The 12,576-nt window shown below is 40.0% G+C and overlaps 1 protein-coding gene across 3 annotated transcripts in view; it reads left to right on the top strand.

The window, feature by feature from the left end:
* trip11 (thyroid hormone receptor interactor 11) overlaps window positions 1-12,576 on the top strand; it is a 107,969-nt gene that overhangs the window by 29,277 nt on the left and 66,116 nt on the right. For all 3 annotated transcript variants that reach the window (XR_006312699.1, XR_006312698.1, XM_043697132.1), the window contains exons 6-9: window positions 2,320-2,482; window positions 5,380-5,706; window positions 8,722-8,762; window positions 9,822-9,911. Coding sequence is in view for 1 of the 3 variants with exons in the window: in XM_043697132.1 (XP_043553067.1) it covers window positions 2,320-2,482; window positions 5,380-5,706; window positions 8,722-8,762; window positions 9,822-9,911 (621 nt within the window). In the remaining 2 variants the exon portion in view is untranslated. The remainder of the gene's footprint in view (window positions 1-2,319; window positions 2,483-5,379; window positions 5,707-8,721; window positions 8,763-9,821; window positions 9,912-12,576) is intronic.

Here is a 12,576-nt window from a genome sequence, read left to right as displayed (position 1 = left end):
CTAACCAAGTGGTCACTGGTTGACACTTAGGAGTGTAGGAGAAAGTGAGGCCTGCAGATGCTGGAGATCAGAGTCAAACAGTGTGGTGCTAGAAAAGCACAGCCGGTCAGGCAGCATCCGAGGAGCATGGGAATCAATGTTTCGAGCATGAGCTCTTCTTCAGCAATGGTGGTAGGTCGGAGTGGAGGGTGTAGTGTATAGGTGGGAAGAAAGAATTAAGGGCTACGGGGAGAATGCGGGTAAGTGGAGTTGAAATGCCCATCAGCCATGATTGAATGGCGGAGTGGACTCGATGGGCAGAATGGCCTTACTTCCACTCCTATGTCTTATCGTCTTATGGAATATGGACAAGTAGGACAGTTCAAGAGGGCAGTGCCAAGTTGGAGAGATGGATCTGGGTTAAGGTAGTGGGAGGGGCGATGTTGATCCTGTGTGGTTGGAGAGTCCCAGGACAGAAGATGAGGTGTTCTTCCTGCAGGCAACGGGTGGCTAGAATCTGATGGTGAAGGCGGTTCAGAACTTGCATGTCCTTGGCGGAGTGGGAGGGGGACATTGGAAGTTTTCAGCCACAGGGCGGTGGGGTTGTATGGTGTGCGCGTTGCTGAGATGTTCTCTGAAACGTTCCACAAATTGGCGTGCTGTTTTCCCAACGTAGAGGAGACCATATCGAGAGCAACAGACAAGGTGGATGATGTGTGTGGAGGTGCAAGAAAATCTCTGCTGGATGTGGAAAGATCCTTTGGGGACTTGGATGGAGGCAAGGGGGAAGGTGTGGGCACAGGTTTTGCACCTCTTGCTCGAAACGTCGACTCTCCTGTTCCTCGGACACCTGACCAGCTGTGCTTTTTCAGCACCACACTTTTTGACTCTAGTCTCCAGCAGCGCAAGAGGTGCAAAACCTGTGCCTGCACCTCCCTCCTCAAACTCCGTCCAAGGTCCCAAAGGATCCTTCCACATCCGACAGAGATTTTCCTGCACCTCCACACACGTCATCTACTGTGTCCGTTGGTCCCGATGTAGTCTCCTCTACATTGCGGAAACAAGGCGCCAACTTGTGGAACATTTCAGAGAACATCTGAGACACATGCACAAAACAATCCCACCGTCCAGTGGCTGAACACTTCAACCCCCTCTCCCACTCCACCAAGGACATGCCTGGGCCTCCTCTTCTGCCAGATTCTAACCTGATGCCTGGAGGAAGAACTCCTCATCTTCTGCCTTGGGACCCTCCAACCACATGGGATCAATGTTGATTTCAGCAGCTTCCTCATTTTCCCCTTCCTCCACCTTATCCCAGATTCTTTTTGACTTAGGAGTGTATTCATCAGGACACAAGTACTGAAGTCAAAAGTGTGTTGCTGTCATCAACTCAGCTGAAATCAACTAATTCAGCCCGAATTAATGATTGCAAGCAACATCTCCTGATCTATAAGGCTTTGTGCTGTACTCAGTAGTAATTTGCTATCTCATTGGAAAGGTGTGTTATGTCGTGTCTGTTGCAATGACGTATCAATCATTGACCAAGATTGTTTTAACAAGTGAAAAATGTTTTGTGGTTGAGCTAAATTGTTGAAGTGTGTTAGTTTATGCTAGAGCAATTTTGTTTTAGATATTTAAACGTATTAAGACAGTTGACATGACTTAGCAAAAGTCCATTTATCATAACTAGGTTAAAAATGTAAATATCAATCACTTTTGTGTTGTATTTTGATAAAAACTTGGTCTATTGCTTGAAAGTTGAGAACAGCAGCACAAGTTATAAATGAAGACTTAGATTGACCAACTAGCCATTGTTCTGCCTTAATAGCTTTATATTCCCAATCACTACAAAACCTTTCACTGTTCTTGGATTGATGTTCAGCATCCATTTAATAAGATCTCCCTTCTCAAAAAGTGGCGAAGGCAGAGTCCTTGACTATTTTTAAGGTAGGAGTAGATAAATTCTTGTGACGTGTTGAATGATTACCAGGGTAGGTGGGGTTGTTAATTAGAAGTACCATGATCTTATTAAATGGTGAAACAGGTCCAAGTGGCTGAACGTACTGCTCCTGATCTATGTTTGTAGAACAAAATAATAAGAACACATTGAAGAAACCTTTTAATATTATCCACGGCAAAGCTTGCATATGATTCTTTGTGTGTGTGTGTCGTGGTCTGTATGCCTTAGCCGCCTCAATATGTTGGTGTATTGTGTGGGAGGTGCTAAATGGACAGGAAATTGGAATTATTCAGATCATGATTGATGTTCCTTAAAAGATACTTTGATTATGGTAATAATTGGTACATCTCTAATAATATCCAGCTGGTTAATTATTATAGGAGATGAAGAAGCAGCTTAGTCAGGAGATTGATGACCATCAGCATGAGCTGTCAGCTCTGCAGGATGCACATCGACAGAAACTAACCAACCTCACGCTCCGGCATAGGGATGAACTTGCAGAATATGAAGAACGGATTGAAGAGTTGGAGCAGCAGTTGCAAGGTTAGAAGTAATACGAAGTTGTATGCATGTCTGTTAATGCAGCAGAAAAGTCTTTTGAGGATTAAAGTAACGCACTTAATGTAAACTGTTACGCATGATCAAATGGATATTTTAAATCATTTCTCCTTGGGACCTTGGTTTCTCTGTAACTGTTTTATGATTTACCAATTAGTGGAATCATTTAAGCCAAACAAATGTATGCAACTAAAAAATACTGTGTCTGAAGCTTCCAGTTGTAAAATTTGTATTAATTTATACCTTAAGCTGTTGGGGAGGAATGAGTTCAGAATAGTTGTGGAGCACTTCAGCTTTTAGAATTATAAAAACTTTTTTTTAATTCTGGGCGGACCGGTGCTATTTCTTTGTCACTGTGTACCTTGGTAGCTCTGCAGTTCGTTTGATGAAGGCAGTACGTAATGGATCCCTGCAGTTCAGTAGAGACAGATGCATTTCACAAAGTGAATTGAATTTGGTGAAATTATAGTGAAATTATAATTTGTCTCAGTTATAAGTATTTATGCTCCTAATCACTGTCTGGAGGCCACCTGCTGGTAAAGGAGTGTATGTGAAAATTTGTTGAGGACAGGAATTTGTTGGGCCAGTATTCGCTGCGAGGTCCACATTTGCAAATTGGCTTCTTGGGCATGATACCAAAGCTGATGCTGTAAGCCTAAGTTGTTTTGGAAGGAATGGAGGACGCATGTTCTTTGAAAATTCTACTGCCTCCTTTCAAATAAGAAGAAAAATAACATTTTAAGGAAAAAACTTGAGATGCAAATATTCTTAGCCTAAACGTATTTTTCGCCCCTCACTGTTCTAGATAGCTGTTATTGACTTTACCAACTGTCAAAGGTCAGCTTCTTTCATTTTGTGGGAGCCTGTGATTTGGCTTCTTGCATTTACACTGTAAAATCTGTTTTCTTTACCCTATGTGGACAAGTTTAAACAAGATATATCAGACTGTCTTCAAGTTATGGAAAGTTCATGAGCAGCAATGATGAACTTCAGTCGTAAATACCTGTTCCTTTGTAAACTAAGCAACACCCTGCAGAGAGGATATTTACAGTTATATCCGCAGGGAGGGAAATTTCAGAGGAAAAAAAATCAGATGTCCTACTGGAAATATAGGAAGGGTTTGTGTTAATTATAGCTCCTTTAACAATCTCAGGATATCTCCAACTGTTTTAAAAACAAATGAAGAGAACTCAGCATTGTAATTTAGGAAAGATGGTAACTAATTTGGACAACATTGCGTTTCACAAACAGCAATGAGGTAATGAATGACTGGATAATTTTGTTTTCTGATGTTGGTTCAGCACTAAATGGTCAGGTCACCAGGGAAAAGTTCAGAAACTTCTAAATTGTACCATGGAATCTCTTGGATCAATTTGAGAGAGTAGTTAGTTGAATATCTCATGGCACGTGCCATATTTATTTGTTTACTGGGGAAAGAAAAAAGAAAAAATTATTTCATAGATGATCTTGTGTCATGTGAGACTGTTATGGACCAGGAGAAAGTGAGGGCTGCAGATGCTGGAGATCAGAGCTGAAGATGTGTTGCTGGAAAAGCGCAGCAGGTCAGGCAGCATCCAAGGAACAGGAGAATCGACGTTTCGGGCGTAAGCCCTATGGACCAGGCCAGACCCCCTCAAAACATTTCAAGACAGTAGCGCAGACCCTAAATTTGGTAGTTGTTTTAAGCAGGTGTAACACGGTTATTCCAGGAGGGATGCAGCTGGTCAAACCACTTAGTTTTAAACAAAACAGAATCTATTTACAAGATCGCTGAATGAAACACAAACAGAAGAGAACAGAATATCTTAACCTGTCTGAAAACCCAACAGATTATTCCCAACTTAATGATGCTGTTCCCAATACTTGCAACAATCCCTATAAGACCCATTGGTATAAAGGTAAAACCAAGCACAGGGTGTTAAAGGAGAGAGCGAGATGGCAGCATGGAAACACGCTCTTCCATGTAGATGTTTTTTGGATTAGCAGCCTCAAAACTGCCTGACGGCTTTCAGTGAATAGCCAGGCCAGTGAAAAGCTGAGCTGGGAGAATTGGCCACTTCCCTTTCGTTGTGCAAGTGTTTTTTTAAATTTAAAAGCCTTTTACCTGAGGCAGTATCTGTTAGCTATAATCGAATTGGCCCTAAAACCCATCCAATCCAGACTTTTCAGAATTGCTACTTTTACGACGTCTCTGGAAAAGAAAGCAAGGATCGCATAACCTTGTTACTGGAGCAGCACCGACACAGAGACCCACATTGATATATGCAGTTTCTATTGGAAAGATCATTCAGAGCCAACTTAATATCTCTGCTGGTTTTAAAAGCCTGATAGTTGCTAGATTTTACAGCTGAGGCATAAAAACTCCTCCTGCTCAGCAGTATTGGTGAGTTGCCCTGGTTTTCCATTTGGCTTTTTGCTGGCTATCCAGGGTATGCAATCTAAATGAATAAGGGCAAATTTCAAGCAATGTAAAAGTAGTTTGTACAGAAAAATAAACTGCACTCACACCTCCCTTTTTGATGTGTGGAAAATGTTTCAGCCAAGGTCAAGTTTACACAATGTTTGCCATGCAAAAATTGATTTGAGAATTACCTTGCAAGCAGCTGTCGCTTGTATTTAAAAAATATAGTGCTGCATCTTTAACTGGGGGGGTGTGTAAAGTCCTGCTCACTTGATTGGATAGCCTAAGTCATCATTTAAACAACAAATTCACTTAAATAATTTCAAGGACTTGGCAACGTCTTCACTGCTGGATTTAAGAATTAAAAAGAACAATTCATCATCTGGATTTCAGGCTGCAGTTGAGTCGTGATGAATGTCTATCAGTGCAGTTTGAAAAATCAGCAGTGTTTTAGTAACTTGTATATCTGTACCTCTTTCAGAAGCAGGTGCTGTGCCGTCAGACCATTCAGTACTCCTTGAGGAGAGAGCAGATCAATTAGTAGCCAAAAAGCAGTCTGGAGATGAGCTGGAAAATCAAGTTAAGACCAGGAACGAGGAACCAGCTGATGGTTTGCTCCATGAGAAGGCAAATTCTTCAACAGAGATAAGACAACTGAAAGAAGAATGCAAGAGACTACAGGAGGAATATACGAAGTCACAAAACTGTATTCAGGACCTGCAGGGTACTGTAGAGAAACAGAAAAACCAATTATCAGGGAAAGTGGCACTGGAGGAAGAAGTGTACCTACTCAGGCAGGCTGTTGCAGGTACAATGTGCTCTTTTTATGGATGCTGTACAGCAATACTCCCAAGGGCATAAGAACTGGGAGCAGGAGTAAGCAATTCAGCCGTTTGAGCTAGCTCCATCATTTAGTGTGATGATGGCTGATCTCATCTCAGCCTCCACTCCTTTCCTGTCTGCTCTCCATAACCCTTCAACTTGTTGCTAATTAGAAATCTTTCGACCTCGTCCTTAAATTTACTCAATATTCTGACATCCATTGCATCCTGTTTCAGAGATTACTTGAGAGACGTAATTTCTCCTCATCTCTCTTAAACCTGCTATCCCTTTATCTAAAAGCTATGACTCCTTGTTCTAAATTGCCCCATATGAGGAAATAGCCTAACTATGTCTAATTTATCAATCCCCATTACCCTCTTATTCTTCTAAACTTCAGAGAGTGCACGCCTAAACTGCTCAGTTGTCATCTTAAGACAAATCCCTCAGCTCTGGAATCTACTGAGTCTCCTCTGAACTGCCTCCAATGCAACTATATTCCTCCTGAAGTAAGGAGTCCAAAACAGTATGCAATACTCCAGGTGCAATCTTACTCATGTCTGGCATGGTTGCAGCGACACTTCCCAACATTTATATACTATTTCCTTCGTAATCAATATCAACATTGTATTTGCATTCCTTTATTAGTTGTTCTACTTGCATGTGAACCATGTGCAAGCAGATGAGATCAGTTTAGAATGGCATCATGGTTGGCACAGACCTCGTGGGCCAAAGGACCTGTTTCTGTGCTGTACTCTTGTAATATATGTTCTAGTTTCCTACAATTCATACACGACTCCCAGAAAACACTACGCTGAAGCACTCTGAAGTTTCTCTCCATTTAAGTAATAAATTGCCTTTCAATTCCTCTGACCAAAATGGATAGCCTTAAATTTATCCACATTAAACTTAATCCACGAAGTTTTGGCTCAATTGCCTTCCTATCTAAATTCATTTGTAAATTTCTTATTTCTTTATTGCAACTTACCCATAGTGAAAAAACGCTACAGGATAAATACTATAGGGTTATTATTTTCTTGTCATCTTGAGATATTCAAATGAAGCCACTGTTTCTAATCAAAATAGTTACATATCACATTTTACATAAAAGACTAGAAATAGGAGCAGGAGTAAGCCATTCATCACTTGAGTCCATTCTATTATTCAATGACATCATACCTGATCTTACATTTCAATTTGGATTTTCATGAAACAATTGATACATGAAATTATGCAAAATCAAAACACACAATCGGAGAAAATATGCTGTTTGTGGATTGAGATTTTTATAGTTGATAGAAAACAGAATAAGAAAAAGTATCTATTTTCTAAATTGAAGGTTGATGACAAGCACTACTGTAGAGATCGATGCTTGAACCCCAGCTATCCTTCAAATATATCAATGATTTGAACAAGAAAATAAAATGTAATATCTCCACGTTTGCACATGAGGCAAAACTAGGTGAGATAGTTAGTAATGAGAAAGGAAAGAGAGCTCAAAGTGATTGGACAGTTTGAGTAAGTTGGCGGGCAAATGCAAGGTAGATGCGGTATAACGTAAATGTGTGAAGTTGAACTGGAAATGTTCGAAGATTCACCTTGCTCTAAGTGGAGAAAGTTATCCTCATCTCGGTTCCTAAATGACCAAGCACTTAACATGAGATTATGACATGTACTTCCAGATTCTCCAACCAGGGATGTTAACCTCACAGCATCAATTCTATCAAACCCTTTAAGAATTTTATTAGTTTCAATGAGATCATCTTGCATACTTCTTAACTCTAGGTACTGTAGCATATAAGTGTTGTTCAGAAAAGCGATTACCTAATCTGCGCTTGTCTCTCCATTGTAGAGGAGGAGGCTGCATCATGTGGATGAATATGAAATTGAGAAAAGTATATTTAGATCACTGTTTCTTGCCTTGATTATTTCTCATCTCGACTCAAACAACTTCCGGACACTGTGCTTAGCCTTTTCCCTTCTAGTGTGCTGATGCTATAACTAATTAACAGAGCCATTCCAAAATCATTTTTAACTTCCTGTCCTTTGTCAAAGTCCTGTACCCTTCAATACTCCGGTCCCATTCTAAGTCATCCAGCAACCATGTCTCTTGAACGACCATCAGATCCTATTTTGTTGTGCTTTCAGTTTCAAATACCATATGCATTCAGAGTCTGAGTCTTTAATTTTGCCTTTTATTTTTGTAACCTTTAGCACCATCTGTTTGTTAACTCTTGGATTGTACTTTATCCTTTTGTCATGGTCAGTTTGTCATCAATGTTCCCTCTAAACCAACTGTGTAGTGGCTGTGGGGGAATCTGTGCATGCCATTTGGCATTCTAGGCCATGCTGATGCGTTAATTTGTTTCTTCAGCTGCTGCTGTGCACAAACCTTGGAAATCTGTGCAATGGTTTGAGAATTTAGAGGGAACATAGATCATCATTTCTCATATCAATTTGAGGGTGCATACATGAGGATCACTGGTCGGCACAACATCGTGGGCTGAAGGGCCTGTTCTGTGCTGTCCTGTCCTGTGCTGTCCTGTTCTATGTTCTATGTTCTAATACCGTTACCTCTCGCCTTGTCTACTAGTTTCTATACTGCTTTAATATATAAAAATATATTGGATCTTATACACTTGCCCATCCCTGCATTGCAGGGGTACTTTCCCCTCCAGAAGAGTAGCGACCATTTCCTACAGGTTGAAAATGTTAGAAAAAACTAAGGAATATCTTCTTTCCCTTTCTAACTCCCTAACCCATTCTCAACACTGAGATACCTGATGTTAATAGTGTCACTGAAGTCAATCCCAGGTATGGATCAAAAAGACAGTTTAAGTTAGTTTCTTTAATTGCCTTAACCTCAACTGCTCTTAATTTGCATCTTTTGCTTAGATAATTTTGAAAATGAAAGCATTTATCTGTTCCTGCCAAGTTGCAAGGATGAATGATGATGGATTTTGTCATATATATTAGAATTTTAACATGTTTTCTTTAATTGCAGATGCAGACAATAAACTGAAGAGATTGAATAACACGAATGAAGTATGTGAAACGCAAGTTCACTTTGAGCTTTATGACTCATGCTATCTTGAATTTGTTGATCTATTCTGTTTCTTTCTTACATATTTCTTATTATCAGGCTGTCTTGCTAACTCCTCCATTATATATTGAGTTACAGTTAGCATCATCTATGAGTGGGATGCAAATCGTGCACCAGGAGCTTACACAATAGGAATCTTAATTAAATTCAACTTTCAGGAGTTGGTTCATATCAAGATTTTGCTTTTTGTTTATTTTTAATATTTTTGGTGCTTTCATTCATTTTATTTGCTTGAAAGTAGAGTGAATATAAATCACAGATTACCTTTGTCTTGTCGTATTCAAGCTTTGAGTGTTCATTTGAAAGGAGTAGTGCAGTTGACAAATCCCAATGATTAAAATGCATATTTGCACTAAATATGAAACATAACAAGCAAATCTCCAACTTCATGTGTATGTGAACAATTGTCATTACATCTTTTGTTTGAAGCATTTTGTGTTTCTATTGAAATATTAATCCAAATTAGTCGTATATTTATAATAAATGGAACTCGAGCCTTCTTCAGTGAAGGAGGAGACTCCTGTATCTGAAATATCCTCTCGACTTACGGGCCCACTCATTCTTTCTATTATTTTTATCATTGGAATGAGAGTATTTACATTGAATTCTCTGTATGTGATATATTTAATGTGAATGCAGGCAAAAAAAATCAGCTGCTGTCATTGATTTTGTTTGTATGAAATTGTTAACAAATGAATATAAAAAAGTGCAAATTTAAGAGCACATTGTTAGTTTATTTGACTAACAAAGTTTCTGTCTGGTGGCAGTCATCACTTCTTATTTAGTCTTTATGCCAGATACATCATTGTTGGATAGATTTAGAGAGATTTCTTTCATGTATTTTAATCCAGAGCAAGAGTTTCTTTACACATTGCCATATAGAAGAGAAGGAAGTAATCAGCATCCCTGTTGAGAAATGTTTCAAATATTATTTGTCTTATAAGTTGTTCTGTCATATGGCATAAAAATTGTGGTGGTTCACCATTTGAACTTCTTTTAAGGCTAAGTACAATGGGAAGGAAGATATTCAAGAGCTGAAAGCAAGTCTGCAGTTGTCGATCCATGAAAAGGAGAAATTGCAGAAAGAAAAGGTGAGTACTGTGCTCATTTCATTTGGTACTTGCTCTTTGAATGAGTTTGTGATAATTTGAGAATATCATTGGTAAGATCATCAGATTGGATAGATGGTATGTTGTGAGCTGTCTCATGAGAGTTCTTATCACAATGCTGAAGGTGGATGTTACTGGGGAGAAAGATGTGGGATGACAGAAGCTCTAGATGTCACTTGTGCATTTAATTTTGGAAGCACGTACTTTTTACTTGGTTCTGCGAAACTGAATCGTGCTGAATTCTGCAGCTGTTACAATCCTGGTCCAAATAATTAATTTCAAACAAGTGACTTAAATTCCTAGTGACCAATTGAATGAATTTCGCAACAGCATTTCAACTTTTGCAACTTCTGTTGTGTCAAACAAGCATAAAGCATAATTGAGGAAAGATTGTGCAAATTTACTATAGCAAAGGCAACCCTTGCTAATACCTCCACAGAACAAGTAATCACACATACTATTTAAAAAAAAAAACAACTTGCTGGAGAAACTCAGCAGGACTGGCAACATCGGTGGGGGAAAAAGCAGAAGAGAGCATTTAGAGTTCAGTGGTTTATGCTGCTTTCTCCCCACAGATGCTGGGGATTTGGGCAGAATGGTGGCTTAACACAGCACCAGGGACCTGGTTTGATTCCACTTTTGGGTGACTGTGTGGAGTTTACATATTCTCTCTGTGTGCGTGGGTTTTTGCCACCTGCTCCAGTTTCCACCCATTGTCCATAGATGTGCGGTTAGGTGGATTGGCCATGCTAAATTGCACCATAGTGTCCAGGGTTGTGCAGGCTACCTGAATGAACCCTGGTAAATACAGGGTTAAGAGGATGGGGTGGGATGCTCTTCAGAGGATCATTGCAGCATCAATGGGAGAAATGGCCTCTTTCTGCACTGTAGGGATTTTGTGATGTAATGATGCCAAGGTCTGTTGAGTTTCTCCAGCAATTTCTGCGATTGTTTCACATCTCCGTCTGCAGTTCTTTGTTTTATTTTACTGTATTTATACATGCAGTTTGCAGGGTATTCTTCACAGAAAGTCCTTAAAGGGACAGTCCACAATCATTCACTGCTTCCATTGAGTTCATGTTTTGCTACTTTGTAATGTACCCTTACCACCACTTGCCTCTTTTATTTTGGAAAATCCCTGAACTGATTACCAACAGTTAGGCTTCCTCTGGCAGTTCCTAATCCCAGTCTTGCTGGAGCAAATCTTCCAGAGGTTGCCACTAGTTGTATCTCTGTGAATCCCTTCCTAGCTTGTTTCAGACTTTTTCGGTAAGTATTTTTCATGATGGTTAAGGTACACAAACAGAACTCTTAATGTATCATAGGACCTTTTTTGTTGCTTCATTTTACTTTGAGCTAAAGAAACAATTGAACCTGTAATGGATGAGTTAGTGGTCACCTTCCAAAATTCTGAAATGCTTTCTGCAGTTTGGAAGATAGAAAATGCACCATTTAAGAAAGGAAGGAGAGAGAAAGAAAGGAGAATTATAGACCATTAACCCGATCAGAAGTAGAGAAAACATTAGAATCTGTTGAAAAGGTTGTGATAATTGGGCATTTAGAAAATAATGATTGTGCAAAATGAACATGAACTTATGAAAGATAAATCATTTTTCCTGGTGGCATTTTTAAATGGGTAACTGATGAAAGATAAAGGAGAAAAAATGAATGTGGTGTATTTTGATTTTTAGAAGGCTTTGATATTTCGATGTGAACATGGGAAGTATACTTAATATGTTTGCAGATGGCATTAAAATTGGAGGTGTAGTGGATAGCAAAGGTTACCTCAGAGTACAATGGGATCTTGATCAAAAGGGCCAAGGAGTGGCAAATGCAGATTAATTTACATAAATATGACGGGCTGCATTTTGGAAAGGCAAATCTTAGCAGGACTTATACATTTAATGTTAAGGTCCTAGGGAGTGTTGCTGAACAAAGAGACCTTGGATTGTAGGTTCACAATTCCTTGAAAGTGGAGTTGCAGGTAGATAGGATCATGAAGAAGGTGTTTGGTATACTTTCCTTTATTGATCAGAGTATTGAGTACAGGAATTGGGAGATCACGTTGTGGCTGTACAGGATGTTGGTTAGGCCACTTTTGGAATATAGTGTGCAGTTCTCGTCTCCTTCTTATCGAAAGGATGTTGTGAAACTTGAAAGGGTTCAGAGAAGATTTTCGAGGAGAAAGTGAGGTCTGCAGATGCTGGAGATCAAAGTTGAAACTTTATTGCTGGAACAGCACAGCAGGTCAGGCAGCATCCAGGGAACAGGAGATTCGAAGTTTTGGGCACAGGCCCTTCTTCAGGAATGAGCAGAGAGTGTTCAGCAGGAGAAGACAAAAGGTAGGGAGGAGTGACTTGGAGGAGGGGAGTTGGAAATGTGATAGGTGGAAAGAGGTCAAGGTGAGGGTGATAGGTCGGAGTAGGATGGAGGCGGAGAGGTCAAGAAGAAGACTGCAGGTCAGGAAGGCGGTGCCGGGCTGGAGGGATCCCCATTGCAGACGACCTGCCCTCCCCCTGTCTGTATTCCATTGCAGACGCTCTGCCCTCCCACTGTCTGTATCCCATTACCGACGATCTGCCCTCCCCTGTCTGTATCTCATTGCAGACGATCTGACCCTCCCCCTGTCTGTATCCCATTGCAGACG

Source organism: Chiloscyllium plagiosum, chromosome 10 (genome assembly GCF_004010195.1).
Source record: "Chiloscyllium plagiosum isolate BGI_BamShark_2017 chromosome 10, ASM401019v2, whole genome shotgun sequence".
Classification (NCBI taxonomy): Eukaryota; Metazoa; Chordata; class Chondrichthyes; order Orectolobiformes; family Hemiscylliidae; genus Chiloscyllium; species Chiloscyllium plagiosum.
Note: the sequence above shows the minus strand (reverse complement) of the source record. Positions and strands in the feature narration are given on the sequence as shown.